Below are 27861 nucleotides of genomic sequence, written 5' to 3' on the forward strand. Positions count from 1 at the left end.
TTGAAATATTGCTTATACGAGATTATATTTGCCTCTTCATTTCTGCAATACGAATTGTTATACATAAGACAAAGATAAAAGAACTATTATATAAAAAATGATTTTTTGAAAAGTCTTAATCACTGTCATTAATCAAATATTTGATTAAACGTCAGAAACATCAGAAAAAACGTAAACAAACAATGCAATTTTATAACAGTAATTATTTGTTTTTAATGACTTTTTAATCAATATAACTATTAATATTAGTCTAAGTGAATAGCAGTTTCCGATCCCGTTACTTTTTCAGTCGAAAAGCTCGCTTATGAATTTGGGACTGTTTAATCGAATGAACCTCAAGGTAAGCAGCCTTTGTCAGTGCTAATATTGAAACTAGTTTTCTATGCAAATTTCACCAATATCTACAGGAAAGTGGTGAAAATAAAGGTATGTATGCAGAATGGACGTCTCTGGGCCTATCTGTGCAATATGGGGAGCAAACTGGCCAAAGTGTTCTCGAGAAATTTGATTTGCCTATAAGCAAAGAAATAACTCTTGGGTTGGTTAAGCAATTGGCAAGCAATTTGGGAATTGCCCAAGCTCCTGAGCCTAGTATTCTGACTACTGACAGAGAGGTAAGTAGTAGAGTAACAGAGGATTTAAATCACCAAGTAAAAGCAAATAAAGCAGAGTATTAACAATTTTATTAAAAATAAAATTGGCATGTATGCAATAAAACTTTACCTCATGACTGTGAGTAAATATTACACTATACATTAACATTTAATTGAAAATACAATAAACAATGAATGAAAGACATGAGCCCATCGCAAAAATATTTACTGCTCTTGATTACTACAAAATTTCACTTTACACCATTCAGTAAATTGCATTAAACTTGCAGTAAAGTGTTTCCTTCCACACTAGTAAAGTTAACAACTATTTCAAAGGGATAGTGCTATTTAAATCTGCATTTATTTTCAATCATTTTACATGAATTATATGCCCATTAAGGTACAATGGTCAATGGAAGTTCTATGCTTTGGGCTTTCCCTACCTTTGGTTGAACATGACACAATTAAAGATTGTGTAAATGTATACTGTGAATGGCTGACAGCTTTGTTGTCTGAACCTAAAGTATGTGTTCCCGAACCCATTGTTGAAGACCCCAATTTATATGCCAAGAAAATTATTTCACACTTGCATTACTTATTTGTGCCTAGGAAAGGAGAGGGTAAGCTTGAATTATGTTACATTAAACCTGCATATATTAAATCTGATTTTGCTTTGCATTAAAGACTGGCCATTTTTGTATTTGGATTTGGGTATGGCAATAATTTAACATTCACTAAGTAGTTTGATTCTTTAAAATTCAGCGAAAAAATTAAAACAGTTTTATTTGTTTATTTGACATATTAGGACCTGATACCATTCACCGACAGGCAGTATTATGTCACAGAGTGCTACGTACTCTGCAGGAGATCTCGCACAAATCAAAAATTCTTGATAGAGACACTTGGGAGGCTTTGCTCATGTTTCTCCTTGCTATCAATGACATTTTGCTCTCCCCTCCTACGATTAAAGATGATGTGGCTGATCAGCTTTGCGAGCGCGTTCTGAGCGTACTTTTTGAGGTAGTATGTAATTGTGGAGATTTAGCATTATAGATGCTAATTAACTCTTAGATTTGGTTGATTGCCTGCTCCCAGTGTTTTCCATCTCCACCTCTCTGGAAAACATTACGCGAATGTTGTATGAATTGGAGACACAGAGTGGCTTTAATTGAACAATGGAACAGGGTTAATTTGGCATTAACTTCGAAAGTTTTGATTTTTATGTATGGAGCTAGTTTTCCTGAGTTGAAAATTGGTATTTATTACCTATATCTATAAAAAATTCCTTATGTTGTGACTATTTAATTTAGGGGAAGAAGATTTAATACCCAAAAACATGTCCAATGACTGTATAGCGCAAAGCTGGTATAGATTTTTGAATACCATTGGAAATCCTGTAAGCTTAACTAAGCCCGAGGTAAAAATTAAAATAATAATTATTGCTATCCTTTATTACATAATAAAAATTGCAGATAATAAGTCAAACACAAAAGTTCTTGCAATTTGCAATAAGTACTGAAGGGGTGGTAGATCCATGTCAACACCCATGTTTACAGCAGTTACCTGTAATATTCCTAAAAGCTATAAAAGGCATTGCAGGACAAGTAGATGCATTTCTGGGTTTGTATGCCAATGCCTAATCTATCTTTGCTGTTCGCACCCTTTGTATGTTTGCATGTTCTTATTTTCATTTGATAAATACATTATTTATTTATCATTCTTTTAGCAAAAGACCCATTTTTTAGGTGATTTTGCACGTAATGTTCAGCTGCAGCTTCAACCTGCAAGTATTCACATATTTTAAAATTATATTTGTACTGTATCATCTGAAATAATTGTTTGAAATGTTGTGGTATGTTTAACTTCACTAATATCTCCTTGCTGTAATGAAGGTGCATGGTACATTTATATTGATGCACCTCTTAGCTAAACTAGGAACTTAAATTATTTTCAACCTTTAATTATAAAAGGTTTAGGTTGAATTGAAAAATTACATAGTATTGATAAATATATAGGGTAGTCCATCGGGAATTACATCGATTGATTGAGGACTAGCTGTTAAAAGGGGCAAATCTAACAATTTGGTATTCATTGTCTGTACCAAATTATTAGATTCTTCCTAATCGTAATTTTCCGTATCATATGGTTCCTGGTGGACTATCCTGTATAAAATACACTGCGTCTTTTATTGGTAGGCATTTCACCGCCAATCTGGTGGGATACCATGGTGATGGGATCAAGCACGGAGAAATCACGCGGTGAGGCACCAGCCCCTCCGATTTTGACGCACTCACCTACTCCTCCTACCCAGCGAAAGCTGGCTAAGAGTTTTAGCGTAGCACCATCTTCAAATACTAAGGGTTAGAATCCCTTACTTTCTCATGAGCACTCTAATATTAATTCTACTTTACTCAATTAAGGGTCAAATTCTGTGTACTGTCTACAAGCAAGAAACAACCTTCAGGCTACTAAAATTAACAGCACATTAATAATTTGACTCTTTATGAGTTCATGTGAGATAAGAAGATTCTAAACAAGGGTGATTTAATTGAAAATCTGTTATTGAAATATAAGTAGTGTAGCCTCAAAGAAAATAAGTTGACAGAATTCGCAGATTCACACATGCGAAGCCACATCCTGCAATTCGACATGAGTTAATTAGAAATAGCATTTCTTCTAGTTTAATTTAAGATTTTTCCTAATTTTGCTATATTACATGTAACTTCCCATGTAGGAAAGTTGCAAATTTTTACTAAAGCTGATTTTGCTATATTTGATGTTTCTCATTTTTCTGGAAAACAGGGTACAGATGTTTTTATCTTGCAGGTTTTCATTTAAACCCCCACATAAATTATGCAATTCAAAATTAAAGCATTTAAATTATTTACCACCTTCACAACAGCCTACAATATACATATATCTTTCTTTTCAGTTACAGTAAATCTTTTCTGTGTTACTAAAATTCAACTTAATTTATTTGTACATTATTGAAAGCTTCCTAGAACCCGATAGTATATTTTTTTACTTAGGTATACCCAGGTCTTCTTTAATAGGACTCACCACTAGCCGAACTTCCGTGGTAAACCCGACCGCGCCCTACAGTGGTCCATCCTCAACCACCAGCACATCCTGTAAGGTTCTTAAAGCCTTAGAGAATATTTTTCATAATAAAAAAATAATTGCAGCAGTTTCTTCTTTCGGTTTCGATACCAAACCGCCCTTGGCCCCAGGGAGACCCAAGTGTAATACTATCTTGCATTTATTCGGGGAATGGTTGTTCGAGGCCGCATTCATTGGTTGCGATTTGCATTCACAACATAGTCGTGAGTATGCAAATCTTAAATATGTACTCCAAGAAATAATTAGCGCAGCCCTCATGACGTAGTTCCTTTAAATACCGAATTACCTACCTTCAAAACTTGTGAATACACAAGGTACATTTAGTATTAACTTTACTGAAACATAATTCTTGAAGTTAAAATATGTCGTAAAAGCAGGGAATTCTTGTTTTGTTCTTCGGGAATTTCCATATTATTTTCGCGCCCTGTATAATAAGCAAAGACTACTATTTCTAACTAATCATTTTCTGCAAGTTGCCGTCTACAACACAAGAGATAATAATACATTAAAATAATATATACAATAATGATAATAAATAAAACTTACAACTCATAAATAAACGTAAACTTAAAATTATTAATTTTTATTGAAAGGACAAGATCAAATGTTACTTCATTTGTTATTTCTACGAATGTCTCGGAATTATGATGTAATATTTAGGGCAATCCAGCGGCTCATTCCAACGCCCCAATTCAATGGTAATTGAAAGTGGTAAAAGCTCCCTGAGCTTCTCTCAACCGAGTTCGTTGTCAGAGGCGGAAATCCCTCCAGGTTTGACCATTGATAAATATGAAAGCGGCAAAGCAGAAGCGTTGGGGACTTTATGTCGGATTTTTTGCGCCAAGAAAACCGGGGAGGAAATTCTACCTGTGTATTTAGCTCGGTAGGTCCAACAATGTAACAATAATTATGAAATTTATTACTTTCTCCAAATTTTTTAAAAATTGCTTTTAAATTCATATTGCTAATAATCGAGATGTAACTGTCACAATAATAAAATTTAGGATGTATGTATGATCTTTTTCAGCTTCTACTTAGCGATAAGTCAAGGTTTGAAATCAGGGAGCAGCTCTAAAGAATGTGGTGACTGTATGGTTGCCATTCTTATGAACTCGACAGAAATATTCAGTTTGGACTTGGACGGAGTGAGGACGCTTATTCCAGCTTACGTTTCTGCGCTGGAGATCGTTCTGCCTGATAAAGATCTCAAGTTGTCCAACAATGTAAATAAAGTTGAGTTGAGGAGGGCTGCCATTCACCTGTTGCTTTCTTTTTTGGTTTTACCTTTACACTTTCAAAACTGTCCTATTAAGGAATTATGTTCAGCAGGTTCGTCTTATATTTCCGTTTAGTGTCTCCCATTTTCAAGTTTTAATTTTCAAAGTGCATATTTTAGCAAACGGTGACAAGGCAGCATCATTCTCTTCCCTTAAACCTAAACTTATGAATCTCCTGATGAACGCTTTGCAAGTTGAATATGATCCGCTAAATACACATATGTTATTGGGTGGATTATTCCTCTCGGTACAAGATTCAGCTCTCTATGAAACTACCCAGCACATTACCCAAGCTGTCAATGAGAGTTCCTCGAATTTACTCAGTAGCGGTAAGGAAGTTTAAAAATTTGCTTTTGCGATATATTTTTTCGCTTTTGCTATATTTACTACACAATTTACTGCTCATGTTTTTCTCTGTTTGCTTTCAAATTTTGTGTTTTTGTTCTATTTACAAGTCAAACATAATTTCACAACTCTAATCTTTCCTGTTTTGATTGGTCATTGATCAAACTTCGACTTTTTCATTATCTACCTTTTACAACTCAAATAAACTTCATACGCGAGTTTTGTATGCATACTATGTGATCATTGTGATCGTGGCCTGTAGCTTCGGACACCGCCAGTATGATTAGCATGGCTAGCAGCGAACGTTCAGTGACACCTGATCAGCGCTCCACATCAGAATCTCACGATGCACCTTTGGGTATGTTTTTGAGTAAATAATTTCAAATTATTTTGAATTACGATAAACTATGGTCGTGGGGTTTGTAATAAAGCAGGTAAGAAAAAAGGGAAATTATTATTATTTTGATAAAAGCTCGTATTCTCGACATTTATTGTATCGTGTGAATGCCGAATGGGTTAGAACTGTTGCATATTCTATATTTCCATCATTAAGAAATCATCAAATCGCATGGGAAAGATCTAGATGAAAAAAATTACAGTAAGCTTAAAACTTGTAAATACAAAGGGTTGGCTACTTAAACATAATAAAAATGTTAAGAGTTTCATAAAAGTTTTAAAAAGAAATTATACGTATTTACTTGAATCTTATCCTATCTTCTTGATTAATTAACTGTTCTTTCCCAAGTTGAAAAGGTTTTACAATTATTGCTAGAAGAATTAACTGTTATTAATATGTTTGAAATATAATTTTACAGCTCTCTGAATCTGCTTTATTAGAGCTCCTTGTATTCATAGATAAAAATTACTAACTATTTTTTATAAATATCTTAGATTCTGCTCATGCCCTCTTTGTCAGAGCGACTTACTTGGTCTGCCACAGATTGATTTCATCATGGAAGACCGATCTGAACGTGTCACTTGCGGCTTTGGAGCTCTTGTCGGGATTGGCCAGGATTCATATCAAGGAATCCGGTATGTTAGAATTTTTCGGTAGATTCTGTTCATTGATAATTTTGTATATCGTCGTCTTAATTGGCAAATCAAAAATATGTTTAGGAAACAGTCCCATTGATAGATGTCTCGAAATTTATAAAAGTTGACTGTCCAGATAAATTTCTATCTCCGCTTTTTTATTTTCTTTTCGTAAAAGTAATTGTAGCATAACCTTTTCGGTCTCTTCTGTAAAATTTTCATTTATGAACTTGTTGGATTTGCATGTTGAGTTGAGGATAAATTTTGTATGCATTTATATGAGACTTTTTGGAGGTGTAAGAATTAACTGGTCATCACTTGTTACATGCAGCCAAGAAACTTACAGGTACATTTCTTTATTAAAAAAAAAACAACACATCATCCAGATGTATCAAAAAGTAAATAGGTTATTTGGTTTATGAGATTTTTTAAAGATATAATCTATAGAGTATTCATAGATACAACGTGCAATGCCATTATTATTTTATCAACATTTCTCCTAATTATATGTTTTGGATATTTTGTCAACACACGTATAAATCTGTATAAGTTATCAATTTCCGGAAAACATTATCCAGATGCCATGGAATGCAAGCGAGCAGTTAAGTGGCTCTGCGACTATATTGTTTATCAATGTTCAAGACCACCACCTGCCCATTCTAAAGATCTGCATTCCACTATAGTAGCAGCTTTCCAGTGTTGTTCAGTATGGTTGTGTGAACATCCGTACTTGCTTAAGGACAAAGATTGTCTCACTACCGTAAGCATGCCATTTAAGTCGCAATTGCTATGAAATTTGATCACGAATTATTTTACTTTTGAACTCTTTCCCCAACGATTTAAATCAATAATTAGAGGATTGTAGGAAATTTAGAAATTACTTTAATATTAAATTATAACATCTTCTTCTTTTGACACTTTTTCATTTTGGCTTAGGTCCTTGAAGTATGTGAATTAGGTGTTTCCGGGAGTAAGTCGATAGGAAAACCTGGAGAGCCAATAAAAATGAAAGAAGAAAAAGAACTAAAGCCCGCTTCGATGAGAGTGAGAGATGCTGCGGAAAACTTGCTCACTTGCATCTTGGAACAAGTGGCGTATTTTCCCAACGAATGTGGACCTGAATCAACGAGTTCTTTGTTAAATGAAACTTTGTTATTAAGGTGATTGTCAAGTAGCTACAATTTGCAGCTTAATTTGATTTGTAATAAATTTAGACAATGCAGTTCTTCGAAAGCCAGCTATAATGATTTAAGCACCGCCGTGGAAAAGTTTAGGTATTTCGTTACGGAGGGATCAGTTATGTTGGCACTTCTGGAAGAACCTTTGGGCAATGATCAGGTTAGATTAACAAATAAACTCTTGTTAATAGAACAATTATGCTCAGATCAATTACGAAATTTACCTCAGTGATGTAAATTTCAGCTTTTTTACCACTTTTCTAGGATCCGCAACCTACGGTAACTCTTCTTATTCGAGGTCCGTTTGGAAGACATGCCTGGACCATGCAATTAAGACATTTACCTCGTCATAAATCTGGAGCTAAGACATATTTTTCTAATGCGTGTCGGCCTGTAGCCATGCAGGATACTCCTGTTCGTCCCCAGGTTAAACAAAAGTATTTTCCTGATAGTGTTGAACGTGTTCCACATTGTCAAGTGTAAGTGTACATAAAGAGAAACTTTTTTAGTAATTGATACTTTTCACACTTCACTTTTGTTACTGCGTACGTCCTATATAATAAAGATATTCCTACAGAGATGAATCAATACCTACATTAGACTTTCTGCTGGAAAGCAACACGTCAGTAAAGGAGGAAATTAATTTGCTAAGCCAATTAATAAACAAACAAAATATCGTCGAGAATAATTTGCATAAAACCCAGAATCATGCCTCCGAAGAATGCGTTCCGCCACCAGTTTGTCATGAATTTCAAACTGCGAGACTCTTTCTCAGCCATTTTGGACTTCTTACTTTAGATGAAGAGGTAATCAATAAATAGGGTTTCACATACACATTTCGTAATTATCTTTATCTTTATTTAATTTATATACACTGTGCCAACAGGAAAAAAAGTCAATTCTAGATGATCAGAAACAGTCAGAAATATATCCAAATAGTATCGACTTGTGTACTGTGCACATTTTTGGCTCTTTTTGAGTCTTAAGAGTTAGTCCGAAACTATGCATTACCATTTTTTTAGTAGCAAATAGAATATTGGTCCATTGAGAACATGCAGGATATTTCTAAGAAAGGCTTTTGTCGAAAAAATCGTAAACACTTTAAAAGTGTTTAATCGAAAAATTATAATTTCAATTATACCTTTTTAGGAAGGGGCATCATCCCTCAAATTTCTAAAATAAGAATGGAAGTATCAAGTCGCACTTCTGAGAAAATGGTTTTAATTCCTTATACATTCACTGTTCGTGTTGGATATGCGATCAACTTGTTTAAAAGTCGGTGTTAAAAAATGCTCAAACATTATTTTTAATAAGGTTTTCTCGCATTTTTACACTTCTATCTTCCTATACATTTTCAAGATGGGCCACCCTGCATAAATTATATAAGTTAAGTCTTATTTATCGGAATGTTTTATAGGAGAATGCTCAAACCAGCCCAACATTGGTGGCCTTGGACAGCAGTGCAACAGAATTCTGCAAAGATTTACAGATACTAGACCAAATGAGTCCTAGAACTTGTGATACAGTTCATGTGTTTTATGTTAAAGCCCATCAGACCAATGCGAACGATATTGTGGGCAACGCTTTGAATCCCATCTCAATTTCACCTTACTTCTTCGAATTCATTCATACGTTGGGCTGGCCTGTTGAAGTTAAAAAACATCCAGGTAATATTCAAAAATTTTACACAATATGTTAATAGTATAAGTTGATACTGTTATTGCATCTTTCATCTGCAAAGTTTTTTATAGACTTTATAAATCATCTTGTAAATGTGCAGAGCAGCTATCTACCATTTGAATGTAATTAGGTTGGACTGGACATATTTCTACTTCGTGGAAAGTTGTGCCGGACTCGGATCACCATTGCGAAATACCGGCTCAGAAATGTTATGACGGAAGTCAACATGTGCTATATTGGGCCGATGCTTGCTCAGAAATTGCATTTGTTGTGCCATCTAGTCTCAAACAAACCGACGTGCAGAATAGCTTCAATGCCAGCAGTTTGTCTTGTAAGTATATTTTTTTGTTTCAATATTATTATGTAAAACAAAAACAATTTGTTTTTAGTCACTCTATATATGCATGATACTATAAAGTTTCGGTTTAGTTATATTTTGAATGCTTTTTTAATGTTTTAGCTTGGAGCGAAAACCCATGGTCAGATGCGACTTCAAAAAGAACCCAAAGTCTAGAATTAGATAAACAACCCGTACCTCCAAAACGAGGAAACAAGTCCAACATTCATCCGTACACCACCACAAAAATAATGATTGTCTGGCTCGAAAGTTTTGAAGACCATTTGAATTTGCCCGTAGGTGAGTCATACATTTTCAACTTCGTATATATCAATTTTATTTCCAGTCAAGTTGACTAAAATTCCTAATAATTAATATAATATTTCTTCCAGAGCATTTGTTAGAATCTATGAACACGGGTTTAGAAAAAACTAGCACAAAACCTAATGAAGCTTTAATAATTTACTTGCAGGTCCTTTCGACGGGTCTTTTAAGAGTTCATTTACAGGTAGACACATAATTATTAGTGATAAATCCAAGCAATTTGATAAGCATCTCTCGATTTAAGGGTTGTACTGGTAGGGTAAGTTTAGCGTCGCCCCTTATAGATGGCATGGTGCTAAGTCGACGCAGTTTAGGATCTTTGGTTAGACATACAGCTCTTAATATGGCCAGGCGGAAAAGACTAGATTCAGATACGTAAGTACAGTATCGCTTATATACATATATAAAGAGCTTCTATGAAATTACTATACAACACTTGACTGAAAATAATGCGTTCTACCTAAACTTATCAATATCCAATATTATTTAGTTTTGACTACAGGGAGCAATATTTTCAAATCAATATAATTTCTTTGAAATAATTGCTTAACACTTTTGTCGATTTTCACCAATTTTAAAACAGTTACTGCATAAATTGATGTGTTTTGACGTGAGCGGTTTTTTTTTTGCACGTGAAAACATTACAAACGGCGCGTGGTTGTTTGTCTTTTGTAAAATTGTCATTATGCATAGACTCTCTACAAAAAAATTATTTATGATACCTTGCAATTGGCAAATATTGTTTATGGAATATGTTTTGGGATTAAATTGATTTATTGTTTTAGTTATCAACCTCCACATGTTCGAAGACGTTTGAAAATCCAAGAAATGGTTCAGAAATACAAAAGGGAAATGACAAAGCCTGAACTTTTAACATACCTTTTTAGTAGTACTTAAAACTATTATATTGATATATTTATGTTGCTATTGTGTTATTAATACATATAGTAAAGTTATTATTTATTTACGAAAATCTTTATTGTTAACATATTTACAAAGAATTTGTAATCTTCCGCTTTCTCATATCTTGCAGCCATTGTTCCAGCATTTCATGAGGCTCCTTTGGATGGTCAGCATAGTAATGCTTTGGTGGTTTGCCTTCCTCTAATCTTACCAAGTAATGACAATGGAAGTATTCTACATGTCCGTATCTGCCTCTTGCATGACGGCGGAGTCCTTTAATTACCTTTCCTTTACCAACAAACGACTCAGCTAAAAGTAATTTAATATTCTATTGCCTTAAGAAAAAAATGTAAAAACCTACCAACCCACATGTTACTACCAAACTCTACATTGTGTTCTTTAATGGCAAGCTCTTTGGCCTCTTCAATAACTTCCCTAACATCTTTAGCTCCTTTTTTTGGTATAAATTTGAGTTGTTTGATTGCTTCATCGACAGCCATGCCTCTGACAAGACATGCTATATACCACATTTTCCATGGGCTATATTTTATATTTACTCGCTGATGACAAACAAACTGTAACACTTGGATGAAGGAAACATATATAAATATTAACTGCTGAGCTTACAGCAGGTCTAGGTTCCTCTCCCAGTTGCTGCGGTGGATATACTTTCTTGTTGTATTCTAAAAATCTTTTGGGGCCTTTGCTGGTATTTGAATGCCAAGCATCTTGAACTGGAGTGTTATGAATTTGTAGTTTTTGGAGTATAATGGGGCCAAACTTATAATTTAGGTTAATGAAGTTTCGTGTAGAGCTTAAAGCCATACCGAAGCAAAAATATTCTTGAGATTTAATAAGAAAATGCCTCGAATTTTCAATAAAGTTTTTGGAAATATATTTATTTGAGGTTAAGTTCGTTCATAATCATAACTGGTAATTTATTATTTAAAAGATATGTTGCAACAGCTGGAATGGAAATTCACATGTAGACAAGGTAAACAAAGTATTTTTTTTAGATTTCATATAAATTCGTATTTATCCTCAATATCTCTGTTTTAGTTGCATTCATTTTCTTATTTTGTTGTACCTAACAGAAATATAAAATATCAAACTTTTCTAAATAATACTATTCCCCGCTGTAGAGCAGTGAAAATATCTATATTGACCAAAATTAGGTGATCTGTCAGTGAGAAGTCCAACAATTACAATGAAGAGATTGTCAAAGAAAAGTAAATAAAGCAAATTACAAACAAGATAAAGGATATATACAAAAAGTGATTAACGATTATATTCATCATAATGCAATTGATTACTTGAATTGAATTGTCTCTGTGTCTCTGTACATGGATATTATCAAAATATGCAATAATAAACCGATGAATTCCGGCTTTCTAATAAATTGTTAACATGAGGTGTGGCAACAAAACATTTCTCAAATAAATTAATGGTTTTGTAGACCCATGCTGAAGCATTATAGCATTAAAATCGATAAAACACAATAAACGGTACGTAAAAGGTAATTCTAGTCCTCATATCATCAAATTAAAAATTCAAAAATTTAATTTTATATAATATAGTGTTATATTGCTTTATATTTTTACACCCTTAGAAATTAACTTTAGAAAATGAAATCGAACACACTCTTTCTTATAAATCAGTAATACCCCAGCCAATTTTATACAAATTCTCCTGATTATCGAAGAGGGAAAATGCTATGTCATTCCACCTTGGAGCCTGAATTGTCTATTAGCACAGCAATTAGATCACACAAGATCACAATTGCACCTATTTACAAGAATAATAGATTTACTGACATTTTTTTCTCTTTTTCTGGATGTGACTTGGTAATTGTGGATTATAAAATACAAATTTTCCCTTCATAGGAACTAATATGGATCTTGAAAGGAAAACCTTTGACAGTTGCATTCATAGAATCATAGTGTGGAGAAGGAAAAAGAGAATGTCTATAATAATGTTGGTAATCATTCTATTGATGCTAATTTTTGGGATTCAATTTTATGTTGTTGACCAAAAAGGATCAGGTGTAGAAGGAAATGAAAATGTAAGTTAGAATAAATAAAAGTTTTTTTTTTCAAAAAATTCAATACTTAGGAAGATGATGCTTTCGTGCAAAATATCAAAGTAAAGTTTATTGAAGCTGCAAAACTCAGTGGTCAGGAAAAACCTATAAAGCGTGGAGGAGGGATACTAATAACAAATAATGTGGAAAGATTTAAACATATTAATTATGATAGCAGCAAGAAACAATTAGAAAAATTAGAAGGTGAACTGCAAAATGTATTGCGACAAATCACTATAGGGTTATAAATATTGCAGTCCCAGAAACAGATCAACAGCTAGGAATTCCATATGTTCCTATTGACCACAACAACCCCTTTATTCCAAAGCAAAGAATAGTTCATTTCGATTTAAAAGGAGCCCCTCCTACTATTTCATATCTCAAAAAAATTATGTCTTTATCTAAAAATATGGGCGCAACTGGAATTTTGTTAGGTGAACCAGGTTCTTTGGAATTTTTAAAGGGATTATATAAAATTTGTGTTATAGAATATGAAGATATGTTTCCCTACAGTGGAAAGTTAGCCTTTCTCTCTGCTAAAAATGTCTACAATATAGAACAAATTACAGATCTTCTAGACTATGCAAAAGAATTGAAATTAGAAATAATTCCTTTGATACAGACTTTCGGGCATATGGAATTTGTCCTGAAGCATAGAGAATACTCTAACCTGAGGTTAGTTTAAAGTAAATTTTAATTAGAAACTACATTACATATATAATAAACAACTCTAAATCATATAAATTTTCAGAGAAGTCCCTGAAAGTCCCCAAGCTTTATGCCCCAGCAAAAATAGTTCTTTGGAGCTTTTACGAGAATTGATTAGTCAAGTAAATGTTAATGCAGTTGGCACCTTTTCTTTTCCCTTACTTGATAACTTTCAAGGTTCTGACAATACATCCCACCATCCAGTACCTTCACATCGGATGCGATGAAGTGTTCGAAATGGGGGAATGCGAAATGTGTCGCTTGGAAATAAGGGAAAATTTGTTCCTTAAACACGTTCAAAATGTAGTCAATATTGTACATAATATTAATCCTAAAGTGCAGGTAAAATCGTATAGCGGTAAAATTCGTATCGTCGTATTAAAATGGCTGTTGTGTTGCTGTAGCTTATTATTTGGGACGATATGCTGCGCCATATGTCTTTGCAGAACTTACAATCTTCTAACATAGGAGATTACGTGGAACCGATGGTATGGGTTTATGCAGAAGATGTTTACAGATTCGTACAACCCTCGGTGTGGGATAAATATGGGACTGTTTTTAAAACGGCGTGGACTGCATCAGCTTTTAAAGGTAGAACCTTTCAGTTTTTAGAATTGTGCCTAAACCGCACGTGAAAAAAAATCGGTGTAAGTAAAATGTTTCATCAAATTTAGGAGCATTAATTATATTGTACAGGCTGACTGAGAGTCTATGGTACCTAAGACATTACAATTATGAAACAGTTTATTAACAACGGTTTCATCATTGCAATGTTGTTACTTATATTGAAAAATAGCAGTAACTGTATCATTTTAAATCGTACACTAGTATATCTTTGCAGGATTTTTTGGACGTTATTTGTTTGATAAGATATTTTAAAATAGAATTCAAATATTAATTTCTTCAGTTGTTCATTCCGTGTGAAATTCGTTGTCAAGTATAAATATTTATCAACACTGTTTTTGCCAGGTGCCTTTGGCGAAACTTTGTACATACCAAACGCAAAACGCCATTTAGAAAACAACTTGCGTTGGTTAGAAGTAATGGCTACACAGTCTATGGGCTTTAAACACGGTTTAAGAGGAATTGTCATCACAGGTAGGTGATATTATCAGTGAATGTATCTCCCTGTATCTGATTGCTTTAGGATGGCAAAGGTATGATCATTTCGCAGTTCTTTGCGAACTTCTCCCTTCAGCAATCCCGTCCCTGATCTTAAACTTACTAGCCACAAGCAAGGGATTTTTCAGTGTTTCTCATAAGGTAGTTTTCACAATATAACTTGTTATTTTTCACAGAATAGCCTTTTATAGGACCAATTTTTAAGTGCTTTAAGCTGTCCTCTTCCAAATGAAAGAAGACCCAGTCCTTTCTTGAATTTAGACGGCGATCCTAATTTATGGGAGAAATTATCCAGGTGTTTGTTTCCTGGAAATGGATTTTTCAAGTAAGCAATATATGTTTAAAAAGGTCAATTTAACAATATAGAAGTTTATGTGGATTAAGATAAAAATTGAAAAAATAAGTGGCATGTCCGCAAATGGACTAACCATTTGCGTAAAAATGGAAAAAGAATGTTGAGCAACCTGTATTTCTATTTATTGACTTCACCAGATATATTTGCTTATAGAATAGGTACACACATGTCGTGTTGCACATGCAGGCGCATCTGAGAAAAGATAAAAGAAAAAAAGAGGGGATCGCAAGTAAGCAACATTTCGGGTTATTATAAGAAAATCAACTGTGTATTTCAAAATTAAGAAAAATTTGGAAGTTGTTACATTAGGCTCAGGTGGTGCCTCATTGTAGTTTTCTTTTTTTCTGTCTATCCCATCCTTTAGTTTGTCGTGCAAATCTTTGTTGGACAAGCGCAATCGGTATGCCTTTAAACTTTTCTCAAATTTCTATGAAAAGTTTTTATATTTTTTATTGGTAGTTGATTCGGAGACTCAGAAAATTATTTGATTAAATGCAAGTTTACGGACTATCTTAGTATTTGCACAAGGGATAATAATATATCAATTCTTTTCCAACGAATGTCTTATCTTTTTTATACTATTTATCGTAACTAAAATTTACGATACTAATTACTAAAAATACGTACTACTACGCTCCAAAAAGTACACTGAATAAAATCACAATCTAAAATCTATCGTCCAAGAATCTAACCTATTTCAGACTAATGTATCGTCTACACAACCTTGAACAGGAAGCTAAAGAATACTTAGATATAACTACGCGACAAAAAGGTTGGATGACTCCGTATAACGTGAAACACAATTACAGCCTACCATTGAGGGTAGAAGAGCTCACTCAGGACTTACCAAGAGTATATCATGGTATGACAAGTTTAGCTCGGTAAGTAAGTAGTTTCCCTTTTTTAATTAAGGAAAAAGTTAAATCTGGCAATGATATAAAGATTTACTTTAATGTTTTTTTCATATTAATTTTAAAATGCCTCTATTCCCCGATGGATAATATGTTGCAACATTTTTCTTATGTTTCTAATATAACTAACATTTTTTAGGTAACATTTTGTTGAAAAACTCAGTTTTTTAATATCCAAAGCGTGTTTTTGATTACGAAGCTAAATCGAATAAAAAACGGTATCAAATGAAATAATATATATTTCTGTATGCTTGGGTTTACATAATATGTTAAATAATGATTTTAAAGAAATATTTGGTGCAAACAGCGCATATGTGATATTCGAACTTATTAAAAATCTCGATGTGGAATCCAATACAGATGTTGTCCATTATATAAATACAGGACAGGGACAGTGGCCATATTTGACAATTTTATATATACTCGCCACATCGGGTAGGTGCTGTGAAATGTAATTTGATGTTTCAAAAACACAAGGAGCTGTGAAATAAAATGAAAAAAAAAACTGATACTTTAATAAAGATCTTTGAAACATAATTTATATCAAGTTTGTTATAACCAGGCGCAAAACTATCCCAGAAGGGTTCAAAAATCCATCCATGCAACTGATTTATGTCAGTTTTAACACTGTTACATAGACAAAATACCTTGAGCCCTTCCTGCCCGTACACCCTAATTTTTGAGTAATAGTAGGAAGTTTGATCGTTCTAATCCTTATTACAGAAACGCGGCGGAAGTTCTATCAGGAATAGTAGATAATTACACAATATCCGAATGGATAGAGCAGCGCGTTTACCCATATCTATTAGCGCTGGAAAAGCTGCAAAATCAGAGCATGGCTCTGAAAAGTGTGAGGTATTGGCCAGCTAGGCCGTTACCTTTATTAAGAGATTTAGAACGACATGGTGTCGTTATAGGATAAGATACTGCTAATTAAAAGATGTTTGGTAGTTTGACTTAGGGCCAATAGAGCGAAGCCCTGATAACTATATCAAGAGGGTATTTAGCTTGGAAGCGAATTTGATATTGCAGCGCTTCTTCCAATATCTCGTTGATAAAGTTCCCAAAACGTGCTATGTTGGTCCATAAGAGTCTTGAGAGTAAGCGATGTGGAATTTGAATAATAGACGTAAAAAAGGTCAAATGCTCTGAAGCTTTCGTAAACAACTTTTTAATAAACAAACATGTTTTTTCATTGATAAAGTAATCGATATGGGTTCGACCACATAGCTAACTCTCGATATAGGCACAAGCTACAATCTCAGTGAATGTTTCTCTGGTAATTGCGTGTTTATATTTTTGTGATGAGTAGAGTATTTGGTTTTGAATCATGGTAGGTGAACTGAAATGCACAGACCTAGTTGTAACTCAGATAAGAAATAATGCATTCACATAATTCTAATGTTGTTTTTGCTGATCAAATATGCAATTCTGAACGTAAATTATAATATGTTTGGTGTGACAATTACCTAAGCTTAATTTCACAACCACTTCATGTTCATTTCCCCTTTAAGTTTCAATAGAGTACTTTCATATTTTTAAGCTCTTTTTACGGCAGTATTAGATTATCCATATTTTTTATTGCATAGGGTGAACAATTTTTCAAATATGTATGTCAAATTTTTTATTAAAATGAAAATCGTTTATGATTTTTCGCAAGATATTGGATAATGTAATTCTAAATCCGGCTTTACAAAAACATTCACAAACTATAATAGGCACAAGAGACTGATAATCAACATTTCATGTTCCATCTTATATTTAGCACCATGTCGAATACTTCTAGTGTAAAGTATTAATAATTTTTCTTTGTGTACCTTTAGCATTTTATAGGATCTCAAAAGTACAATTTCTCATTTTTGCCACTTTCATGGATGTGAAAGGTCTAGTCATGTGAAAAATATAGTCCCTACCATTTAACAGGCATAGCGTAGTTGGCCGTCATATTTTTTTGGCAAAGTCGACATTACTGGTATTGTAAATGTTCCATTTCAAAGCGGCGTGGATATGAACGTTGAACCAACTTTCTTCGCTTACCGTATTGATCCATGTTTTCAAATCGCATTTGAATTGCGACATCATTATTTCATTTTTCACGAAAATCTATAATTTTGGAGAAAATATATTGAATTGATAGTTCACATCAATTTTTTTCCTACCTAGTCCAAATTCATGTGCTGAATGATTTTGAAAATCATTGTAAAATAGTCACATATGACTGTTTTTAATTTGTTTCTAATGGTCAGCGTAATACATCAACAGTTTATCCAAAAATACGGTATTTTTAAATAATTTCAAACCATGTGGAGAAGAAAATACAGATTTGATTTCTAATCTAATCCATTAATAAGTGAGTCATTTTCGTACTAAATGCTATGTGTTTGATCAGATAAATATGAAAAAAAAAGATGTGATGAGTACGATATGTATCATCAATCTCTTGTGCGTGTGAAATGATGAGTGTGCTTGATAATAATAATCATGATGATTCCCTTCATTTTTTTTTGCTCCCTACACCTTCATCGGAAATTATAAATTGGGAATTTAGCTACTTCTAATGTAGTTTGGCACAAATGGAGCATATAAGTTATATTTTCAAAGGAGCAAATTTATCCTAGAAATGATTTCACTGGTTGCTAATATACAGGGTGTAATATGTCAAATTCCTATTATCCACTATGCAATGGTTGCTAAATGGTATGGACTTTATATTGTTATTTGGAACTGATTTTATATTACTTATTTATTTTTTAATGGCTATGTTTACAAAAATTTTAACTATGATTAAGTACAAAAGTCATTTTGGCGATAGGTGAAAAAGTAATGATTGTTAAATACTGTTTTGTTACTGTTTTTTAGATTTATATAGCACAGAGTGAATAAGAAAGAATCTCTAGTTTAAATTTTTTGAAATACATACATATATTTTCTGTTTGTTAAGGGGCCCTTTATTAAACGAACACAGTAGTCTACTCACTGTACTATTCAGACTATAAGAATTAGTGACAGCAATAAATATTCAAGTTCTATTTCCTTTGTAGTTGTGGAAATTTGTGATATTGAATTAAACTGCTTGTGGAATCAAAACGAGTAATCAATCTTGAAGTGAATTATTTTTCTCAGAACTGGAGGTCAAAAATTAAAAAAAATGTGTCTTATGTCAAAGAGAATTTCTATATGTTTAAAATGAGGGGTCATTCGACTCATGGTCTCATTTGATGTTTCAGAGCCGATTGCCCCCTATACTGGGGGCTGTTTCAGTAAATTTGAAATCCACGCCATCATGTCCGCGTCGAAGACAAAATGGACGTGTCTTAGCGTTTTACGATATTTTTGTAATTATTTAAAATAACTGTGGTGAGAAGTTTTAGATGGAACATCCAATATAATATGCATAATACTGTTCCTTTTCTCTCTTAATTATTGACCAAATAGTCAAAAATTAAAGGAAAATATTTTGGTATAATTTTTTTAATTCAAAATTCCCTGAGACCTCTTGTTCAAGGTCTCTCTCTTTATGCTTGACTCACTGAATTTGGGAACGTTCAAACCAGCAATTTTAAAAAAATAAGAGCCAAATTTCTCAATATTAGGTGTTATAGTGCTGGCAAACTAGCAATATGTTAGAAAACAAAAATATATGAAATATGAATATGTAAAGTGTGAGAGACACTAAAAATTTCTCGACTTAATTGTGGAATGAGTTTTTTGACATGAATCTCGCCGTTTGAGAAGGTGGATTTGAGGTAAGTCATTAGCATTTGATAATTTTAATTAATTTGTCTCGTTCACTCTAAAAATGTATTATCTCTGTTGATGCTTACTATTTGCGTCATTTGTTGCTGTTTAGTTTATTTTTACGTGTCCAAGATTGACCTTTTAAACCCCCTGAAAAGGTCAACTTTGGACACAAAAAGAAGTTAAAGTATTTAGTTACGTTTTACACCACCATTAATGATGTTTCAGAGCTACTACAAAATATTCATAACTTGTTTGATTTAGCAGGCAGTTTAATATTAGCCATTGATAATATTCGTGAGGATGATTATTTGTACGAATTTCCGTAAAAGATCGAATACTGGAGTATAATCAGAATGTCATGAAATTGCCTTATAAGCAAAAAATCCTGGTATTTCATGTTTTTCGATGTAAGGAGACAAAGAAAATCTAGCATATCGCTCGAAAAAACAAGTATTGTATAATCAAATAATTAGTACAACAAATCGAAATAAATTCATTAATTTGAAGAGCTTCTTGTTATTCACAAAAACTTTCCTAATCACATCCGCCACAGCCTTTTAGGAATTGATTTATTATGGACTGTTCATTTGAACGTTGTTACAGAGCCTGGAATTTTTAAATTCACTAGTTCAAATTCGCTTAAATGATGATTTGTTATTCAAATAAACATCTAATCTCATAACTCGACAATGTACTTAATTCATAAGATGTCGATGATCAGTTTTAACGCATATGGGGGCTTTTTTGCAGTTGGGGGTCTTTATCTTTCCCCTTGGAACTCAAAATCTCAACGTTGCTCTAAAATTACCTTCCAACAAGTAATTTGTAAAGATTAACTTTATCCTTTATTTTGAAGTCCATCCTCGGTCTATCGATACCGAAGTCGACGTTAATAGTACCGGAAATGGAGAATAAATCACGATAATGTTTGGAGTATCAGTTGTACCTACGTTGTGCATAGAAGTCCATGGGCGCTGTGAACATTCATTAATCTAGGTAGTAATCAAAACTGATATCATAATTCAATTAATAAAAAAATTAATTTGTTGAAGCTTTTCTTTAATTTTTAAAAGACCGGTATATAGACATGACCATATATAAAGATTAAAATTCTACCAAACTGCACAGCGCAACCCCCTTAGAATTAAAAAAAAATCGAACGGGGGATCCCAGTGTGAAGTACGACAATAAAAATATTAATTAACTACCAAATGATGTTCTTTCCTTATCAATTTTTTTTTAAACAGTCAACAAAAAATATTTAGTGTGGGTGGGAATACCCTATGCACGGCGATTGGTTAATTTTTCTCATTAGATATGTCAGTTACTATTGGACCTACAAGAAATTTGAAACATTTTAATGCGCGTTCGTAGTCCGATGTTAAACAATTTTACATAACTTGCTATTTTTTTACATGAAAATCTTGGTGTTTTAAGAGTGTAAAGCTCACTGTTCGTTCCGAAAGAATTTCTGATTCGTTTTGAATTTTTTTTTCTTCTGCCGGATTATGAATGCCCCTTACAAATGCTTAAAATTTGCATAGCAGGGCAAATATAAATATAAGTTCTAAACCTCTCAAATCTGAGTTTTGGATAAAAGACTTAAAACACAGTTTGAACGAAGACCTACAAAAAATTAAGGTCTAAAAAGCAGTATTTTAAACTTGGGTTTAGATTTCGAGAAAGGCACAATTTTCAATTTTACTTTTAATTTTTTGCATCTGAATATTTACTCAGTAGTATAACTGAAATTGAAACTAATGCAGTAACCGAAGGACTCCGCGTATCATATTTCAATTCTCCTAAAAACGAAACTCATCCTGGTCCATTTACAGTATTCATTTACATATAAGTGGGATAATAACTTTTACATTAAAAAAATAAAGCTTTAATTTAGGACCAACTTAAAGACTATAATTTGTATTCAACACTACAACTAACCGCACTTCGTGCAACGTATAATCCCCTTATATCACTTCACTAGTGATGTTCGAGTAGCAAATTGACATCCCTTTTTTTCTAATGGGTTTTTTTTCGTATTTGGTTAAAGTTACAGTCTTCCCATCTAATTTGGTGATTGCGAATTAGCTACTGTAATTTCATTGCAACTGGATCGCCGTCGATACTTCAGTTAAACAAACAGGTGATCATTAAAAAGGCGCAATGGGCGGTGAACCATAAGCATAGGGCGTCGATTAAGCAATTTTCTATTTATAATCGAACACCTGACTAAAATTAGATTAACAGATGAATATATCCCAGACATGCTTCTGATACATCAACGCCCCCTTTAACATTTTTTTTTAAATGATCATCCTTTAGAATTAACACAAAATCACATAAACAACAGTAAACACAAAAACAACAACAGATAACGTTTAACAACTAGACAGCATCGTCTGCGGCAACAATAACGAAATTATGACTACTTTCTTCGGGAACGACAGATACTCGCTCTTTCTTATGACACTTCTTCTTAGACCCCTTGGGATATAATGAGCTGGCCTGCGAGTTTGCGTCTTTCACCATTTTTCTTTTTTTCAATCTCCTCCTCTTGGTGATGGTCCCGGGTGGGGGTTTGCTGGATGACTCTTTAGCTGGTTGAGCCTGTGCTTTCATCAAGTCAAGCTCCTTCTGAATGTAATCATCAATTGAAGAACTCGTGGAGATTATGTCATCACTTTTACTGCTGCCTATCTCGCTGCTGAATGGATTATCTGCCAGAAAATCGTCAGTGGGGGTAGGTTTTCGCTTCTTAGTCCTCACTTTACTGGACTGAACTGAAGCATCGTTCTTTTTGTTCGGATGTCCGTAGCTGTTAACCGATGACTTTAGTCTTGGCTCGTTTACCCCCGATCCTTCTTCAAGAGGTAGTACAAATGTGGATATTGGTGAGATGTCGTAGCCTTGGAACGGATGCCGAGGGGGGGCTTTCTTTGTAGGGGGTTGTTGCACAGCGTAGCTTTGATGAGAGTGATGAGCTGCCGGGCCGTGGACATGTTTCGCTTTTGGCGGTTGTTGAATTGTGTAAGTTTGATGAGAATGAGCCCCATGGCCGTGACCACCACCTGAAAACAATGGAATTTCATGTACTTTTTTTTTAGATTTAATTTGACTAATTCGGCGTATTTTAGCATTTTCAAATGTTCAGTATTTTTTTCCTGTAGAAAATTTGAGCCTTCAATACTGAACAGAGGCCTTCACAATTTTTACATCGGGTTGAAACTTATGAGGGTTCCTTGTAATTTGAATAACATGCATTTGTAGCCAAAAAATCAGAGTCGAATCGGAACGTATTAGATTGTTGATGAAAATGTGGAAACTTCTGACTTAAAATTCTAAAAATTCATAGAAGCACTAAGAAATGAAGTACGCCATTGATAGTCATATTGAACCCTCATAACTGGGAGATTATTGCCCCGTGCTATCCTAAAACTGTCCAGTATGTTACTGGTCAACTTTATTTAATATGTTAAAAGCGCTAACTGTCATGGTTTGCGTCACGTATGTTACTCATTTTGTCATGATTGGACTCGGCGGTTACATCCAAAAATGCTCAGATAATTTCAATTTAACTTGTCCGTCTTGATGAAATTTCTGTATAAACTTACCAATCGGACAATTGTCATATTACCCGTAAATCACAAATCGGGATCTTTTTATTTCAACCGATGGATCAAGAGATAACGTTTCCACCTTATCATGTTTTGGAAACTCTCAAGTATATTCCTATACAGGAATATACTGATGATCTGTCTCCAACAGAAATGTCTTATACGCATAAAAGGTTTCGATCAGTGGCGGAAACACAAACTCTTTTTTTCTTCATACCTCCGCCACCACCAGTGCCACTGCTTTTCTTGAAAGCCCATTTTTTCCCATCGCTTTTGCCGTCTTTTTCGCCCCATTGGGTGTCATGAGCATGGTGATGGCCGCGACCTTCTTTCTCGTCATGACCATGTTCTTCTTTATGATGTCCTCCTTTCTGGTGCTCGCTTTTTTTGCCGTGTTCTTCTTTGTGATGTCCTCCATGTTTGTGACCAGATTTGGAGTGACCACCCTAAGGAAAAAAAAATCGATTTTGGATATGTTGTGTGTGGATGTGACAAGAGTTCACCTTCTTGAACTCTTCAGAGTGACTGTACCCTCCTTGTTTTTCACTATCTCCACCTTCATGGTCCTCTTCGAAGAATTCGGTCTTCTTCTCGAATTCGTCTTTTTTGTGGATGCTATGGGATCCTTTGGTGCTATGGCCTTTGCTATGCTCGCCTTCTTCTTTATACTGGAATAATATATTTCATTTAATTGAGACATTTTTGGTGTGGTTTCTGAAGTACCTTGGCTCCCTTTTTGCCTCCGTGACTCCTGAAGTGTTCCCCGTGGTATCCATCATCGTGGTGATGCTCTTTTTTGTCTCCCCCGCCTTCGTCGTACTCCTTATGATGGTTCTCCTTGTCGTGGTGTCCCTTATGGCCCTTTTCATGGTGATGATGTCCCTTATAGTCTTTCTCGCCCTTTTCTCCATGCTGCCCATCGTGGTGGGCATGGAATTCTTTGCCACCTCCCTTTTCGAATTCCCCATCACCTCCTGAAAAGGGATTTTTATCAAAGTGGCTTCAAAAATGTGAATCCGCATAAATGATTTCTACCTTCGTCTTTGTGCTCTTGTTTATGGTGCTTGCTTTCGGCTACTAGTTCTCCATTTTCAATTATTGGTTGTGGGTTCGTCTTCTTATCGGGCACTTCCTTTTTCTCATTTGTGGCACTAGCCGCTGCCAGAAACTCATGATACTCTATAGGTTCAGGACGAAGGTCTTCTATCTTCGATTCTGCAGGCTCCCGATCTGCGTCTTCGTTTTGCTAATGGTGCAGCAACAGAGAAAGGATTTGTGCTGTTTCAAAGAAATTTGTTAAATACCTTATTATTGTTGGAGTACGTAAACGTCGAAGCAGGAGTTAAGACTTTTTCGATTTTCTCACTAGCCTCCGTTAAAGGTCCACTAATAATTGGATCTGAACCGAGGTCTGCTACAGTGGGTTCGGCGGAAGGTTCCACATTATAGACCAAAGGTAAGGCTTCCGCCGATGGTCCAGTTTCAATGACGATGGGACGAGGTTCCGCAGCCGATGCTTCAAGATCAAAGTCTATCGGTATGTGACGCCCAACACTGGCACTAATACACAACGACACTACAACGAACGTAAACATAAGCCGATTCTTATATCCCACGTGGAGTTTCATTATATCTTGTCATTGAGCGCAGTGTTACAAAGAATGTTCTAAAGTTATCGATTAGCAACTACTGACATGGAATTTTTTGAGCAAGAAGCTTATATACAATCCCCCACCTAACGATAATCGACTATCAAATCGATCTAGTATTTGGCAACTATCTTGTTTCATTCTGCTACAAGGAGCCATTGGATCTGCTTAATTGGCGAGAAAATATTAAAACTAGGTAAAAGATTTGTTACCGTTTGTTACATTTAAATTTACTGCTATTGCAACAAGTTTTTTTCACTTTTTGATTAAGCGTGGTTCATCAGATTTTATGGCTTGGTCAAATTCAGTGGTGTACCTAGTGCCCATATCGGAGATTGCATTCTTCTTATTTGCACGGTGGGCATTAGTCTGTGAAAAGAAGCTTCGGAGATAATTTCAGAAGATGTTCCCTTTTAGATTATGCGTTCCCGTGTTTTATATTTTCCCTTGAGAGGGGATTCCTTCTCGCATCTTGGACACCTCACAGTGTTCATCTTCGCTATGACTAACTTGATCATTCTACACGTTCCGAAGTTGGAGTATACTTAACAGTTAATTTATAATTTTTTTTTCCGAAGCGATCGATAGGGTCGTTTCTGTTAGAAGTGTTGACAAATTGAGTCAGCAATTTTTTCCGACTGATTCTCAAGATTTGATGCTGAATTATCGGTATCCAAATTACAAATGATTGTAACACAATAGGTTCACATATGGGTAAAAGATTTGTCACGCGGGTTGCACAATTTCCCTATTGAACAAACCAGTTCGTTCTATGTACACAATATCAAGAAACAACAGGATGCACGCTCCTGAATCACTACCCCGTCTATGTGCTCTAATGCGGTGTGTAATTGAAATTACCAGATGCTGTCAGCAAATGCTTTCACTGCTTCAATTCGCGTCTCGGCGAATCTAAATTGCGCCACTTACATCACAGTTACTTAATTATTCACTTCCTTTGTTATAACAAATAGACGAGTAACAATTCCTTTTTTTTTCTCGATTTGCCAATAAGACTAACCCCATTAGTGGCAGCAGCAATAGTTGAGCCGAATTTCGCTTGTATTGATATCGACCACGATTTTTGTAACATTTTTTTACTGGTTTTTCGAATTTAGTAATTAGCATTTTAGATTTGTCTCAATTACACCAGAGAGCCTTGAAGGAATGAGCATTTAGATCAATTCCAATTTCTATTTTTTTGGATCTGCGTGTGGTGCTAGTACTGATAACTTTGGAATCCTCACCAGGACCACCTGAAGAACATTGGGAACATTCGCTTGTGGCAAATGCGTAAATCGACTTTGTTATGCGGCCCTTTGTTCTAGATCCAACGAATTTCATTTGTGTCCTCGTAGTGCTCTTTCTTCTAATTTGCTTGATAACTACTCTTGGAGATTAACTGGCCCCTTGCATAGATCACAAAATAAAAATCGTATTCAGCATCGTTTCCTTCTTACCTCGACAAATTTCTGCTAAATCTTGAAGGTTTTTCGTCTTCTTACTCGTATTAAACTTGAACTAAAATCCAGATGGTACAATACCTTCTAAGAAGATGTGATGGTGGTAAAAAAGTGGAATTAATAAAGAAGTGAATTATTGGACTGAAAGGAGGATGTAATTACAAGAGCCTTTGTTTCCTTATTCGGACTTAACAGTGTCAGTAGTTTAATCAAGCTGCAGAAAATCTGCAACATTTTCTGCACGCTCCCCCCTTTCCTCTTTCAAATCGAGATGATTAGGCATGAATGCATTACGTATCTTTCTGTAGCAACCATTATTAGTTACGAGTATTTTATATTTTTATCTAATCTCTACGTTTCCAATGGTAATCAAATTAAAAGTATTAAATACCAATAAAAGCAGATTTACTAAATAACCATTTATCGAAAAAATGCCGTTTTCAAAAACCATGCTCCGATGAATAAATTATTACGGTCCTGAATTAAACGGTCCTAGACAAGAATTAATCATCACATGATTAAATAAGAATATTAAAATTCGCAAGTTTCATTTCTTTAGCCAGAACTACTGCCGAAAAAAGCATTAATTTCATAGTTCGCGTAACATGGTTAATCCCGTCTTGCAGGAAAGTACTGGTTTAACATCATGGTGCTTTTGGTATTTCTTTGAACTTTGCTGGATGAAGGAATATATTAGCAATGCGGCGTTTTTAAGTGCTTGTGACGAAATTATTTTCGAAGTCTATGTACATATCTGCATTTTAATTTTATGCTTACAGGGTTCTGCAAAATACTCGTATGTTCCTTACAGAGTTGGGAATCGAAGTCCGTATCTTTTGCGACTGACAAAAGTGTTTATTCGAGGACACAAATAGTTTAGTAAAAGAAAGTCCGATTATCCGAAAGAGTCTTTCATCATCTTCTTTGCAGGTTTTAAACATTTTATTGTAATTCAATTAGGGACGAAAATATCGATGAACAGACAGCACTCAACGAATTAAATAATCACTTCTCTTTATTTTTTGGTGACTTCAAAATGTTCCTCGTTTGTTAGAAATGAGTCGTTTATTTTTCAGAACTCGGTACTATTCATTTATAATGTGCATGTAATTTGTAAATTATTTCTTCAGTGCATATTCTATTATGAACATTTCACTCTGCATTAATCTAAAAAGGTTCTTTAATTTATGCACGAACTAGACTTTCGCTTTACGTTATTATCGGGGCTAATGTTGACCAAGTTTTTTGAACAGATACAGGGCGATTTTTTTCAGGTAATAAGTAACTGAACACTCACTGTTAAAAATACGGCAGAAAAGTTATTTATGTAACCCTGGTTGAAAACACATTTTCGAAACTAATAGCAAATTTGTCTGCAACTCTAAAACATCAAGAGTCAATCTGCGTCAAAGAAAAATGGCAAAAACCG

The 27861-nt window shown here is 34.3% G+C and overlaps 4 protein-coding genes across 14 annotated transcripts; 2 read left to right on the top strand and 2 right to left on the bottom strand.

The window, feature by feature from the left end:
* The first annotated feature begins 152 nt into the window (after positions 1-152).
* Positions 153-10849, top strand: LOC136340558 (ral GTPase-activating protein subunit beta). Of its 9 annotated transcripts, XM_066284731.1 has the most exons (28): positions 153-340; positions 408-614; positions 994-1213; positions 1278-1304; positions 1399-1613; positions 1665-1848; positions 1904-2010; positions 2066-2213; positions 2789-2953; positions 3623-3724; positions 3779-3916; positions 4374-4596; positions 4741-5042; positions 5110-5319; positions 5598-5693; positions 6227-6367; positions 6699-6713; positions 6946-7127; positions 7304-7527; positions 7582-7705; positions 7810-8024; positions 8123-8351; positions 8963-9212; positions 9356-9556; positions 9686-9862; positions 9955-10070; positions 10131-10261; positions 10672-10849. In XM_066284731.1, the coding sequence occupies exons 1-28, from the start codon at positions 305-307 to the stop codon at positions 10781-10783; spliced, it is 4497 nt and encodes a 1498-aa protein (XP_066140828.1). In that variant the 5' UTR covers positions 153-304; the 3' UTR covers positions 10784-10849. The 9 variants fall into 9 exon arrangements, with proteins under 9 accessions (XP_066140828.1, XP_066140829.1, XP_066140832.1 ...); XM_066284732.1 differs by lacking the exon at positions 6699-6713; XM_066284735.1 differs by lacking the exon at positions 5598-5693.
* mRpL22 (mitochondrial ribosomal protein L22) lies at positions 10835-11728 on the bottom strand. The gene is made up of 3 exons (XM_066284752.1): positions 11417-11728; positions 11151-11364; positions 10835-11098 (listed from the first exon to the last, which is right to left on the bottom strand). The coding sequence occupies exons 1-3, from the start codon at positions 11612-11614 to the stop codon at positions 10878-10880; spliced, it is 633 nt and encodes a 210-aa protein (XP_066140849.1). The 5' UTR covers positions 11615-11728; the 3' UTR covers positions 10835-10877.
* Positions 11729-11764: 36 nt separating this feature from the next.
* Positions 11765-20212, top strand: LOC136340562 (hexosaminidase D-like). Of its 3 annotated transcripts, none has more exons than XM_066284746.1 (13): positions 11765-12305; positions 12673-12851; positions 12902-13073; positions 13127-13303; positions 13358-13544; positions 13621-13699; positions 13755-13919; positions 13982-14168; positions 14547-14675; positions 14725-14840; positions 14891-15024; positions 15756-15935; positions 16689-20212. In XM_066284746.1, the coding sequence occupies exons 2-13, from the start codon at positions 12681-12683 to the stop codon at positions 16885-16887; spliced, it is 1896 nt and encodes a 631-aa protein (XP_066140843.1). In that variant the 5' UTR covers positions 11765-12305; positions 12673-12680; the 3' UTR covers positions 16888-20212. The 3 variants fall into 3 exon arrangements, with proteins under 3 accessions (XP_066140843.1, XP_066140842.1, XP_066140844.1); XM_066284745.1 differs by having other exon boundaries at positions 11766-12294; XM_066284747.1 differs by lacking the exons at positions 15756-15935; positions 16689-20212 and adding an exon at positions 15084-15755 and having other exon boundaries at positions 11766-12294.
* Positions 19109-26804, bottom strand: LOC136340563 (uncharacterized). Its single transcript, XM_066284748.1, has 6 exons — positions 24625-26804; positions 24356-24566; positions 24044-24294; positions 23824-23988; positions 23538-23766; positions 19109-22774 (listed from the first exon to the last, which is right to left on the bottom strand). Exons 1-6 carry the CDS (start codon positions 24946-24948, stop codon positions 22092-22094), a joined length of 1863 nt encoding a protein of 620 aa, XP_066140845.1. The 5' UTR covers positions 24949-26804; the 3' UTR covers positions 19109-22091.
* Between the last annotated feature and the right edge of the window lie 1057 nt (positions 26805-27861).

Source organism: Euwallacea fornicatus, chromosome 8, assembly GCF_040115645.1.
Source record: "Euwallacea fornicatus isolate EFF26 chromosome 8, ASM4011564v1, whole genome shotgun sequence".
Taxonomy (NCBI): domain Eukaryota; kingdom Metazoa; phylum Arthropoda; class Insecta; order Coleoptera; family Curculionidae; genus Euwallacea; species Euwallacea fornicatus.

Coding starts and splice junctions, on each gene's coding strand:
- LOC136340558 (XM_066284731.1), top strand. CDS start 305: ATGAATTTGGGACTGTTTAATCGAATGAACCTCAAG. Junction 7,706..7,809: donor AACCTTTGGGCAATGATCAG/GTTAGATTAACA, acceptor CCACTTTTCTAG/GATCCGCAACCTACGGTAAC. Junction 8,025..8,122: donor CGTGTTCCACATTGTCAAGT/GTAAGTGTACAT, acceptor ATATTCCTACAG/AGATGAATCAATACCTACAT.
- LOC136340562 (XM_066284746.1), top strand. CDS start 12,681: ATGGATCTTGAAAGGAAAACCTTTGACAGTTGCATTCATAGAATCATA. Junction 13,304..13,357: donor CGCAACTGGAATTTTGTTAG/GTGAACCAGGTT, acceptor TTTGTGTTATAG/AATATGAAGATATGTTTCCC. Junction 14,841..14,890: donor TTTTCAGTGTTTCTCATAAG/GTAGTTTTCACA, acceptor AGCCTTTTATAG/GACCAATTTTTAAGTGCTTT.
- mRpL22 (XM_066284752.1), bottom strand. CDS start 11,614: ATGGCTTTAAGCTCTACACGAAACTTCATTAACCTAAATTATAAGTTT. Junction 11,365..11,416: donor GAGAGGAACCTAGACCTGCT/GTAAGCTCAGCA, acceptor CAAGTGTTACAG/TTTGTTTGTCATCAGCGAGT. Junction 11,099..11,150: donor TGGTAGTAACATGTGGGTTG/GTAGGTTTTTAC, acceptor AATTACTTTTAG/CTGAGTCGTTTGTTGGTAAA.
- LOC136340563 (XM_066284748.1), bottom strand. CDS start 24,948: ATGAAACTCCACGTGGGATATAAGAATCGGCTTATGTTTACGTTCGTT. Junction 24,567..24,624: donor CGTACTCCAACAATAATAAG/GTATTTAACAAA, acceptor CTGCACCATTAG/CAAAACGAAGACGCAGATCG. Junction 23,767..23,823: donor ACTCTGAAGAGTTCAAGAAG/GTGAACTCTTGT, acceptor TTTTTTCCTTAG/GGTGGTCACTCCAAATCTGG.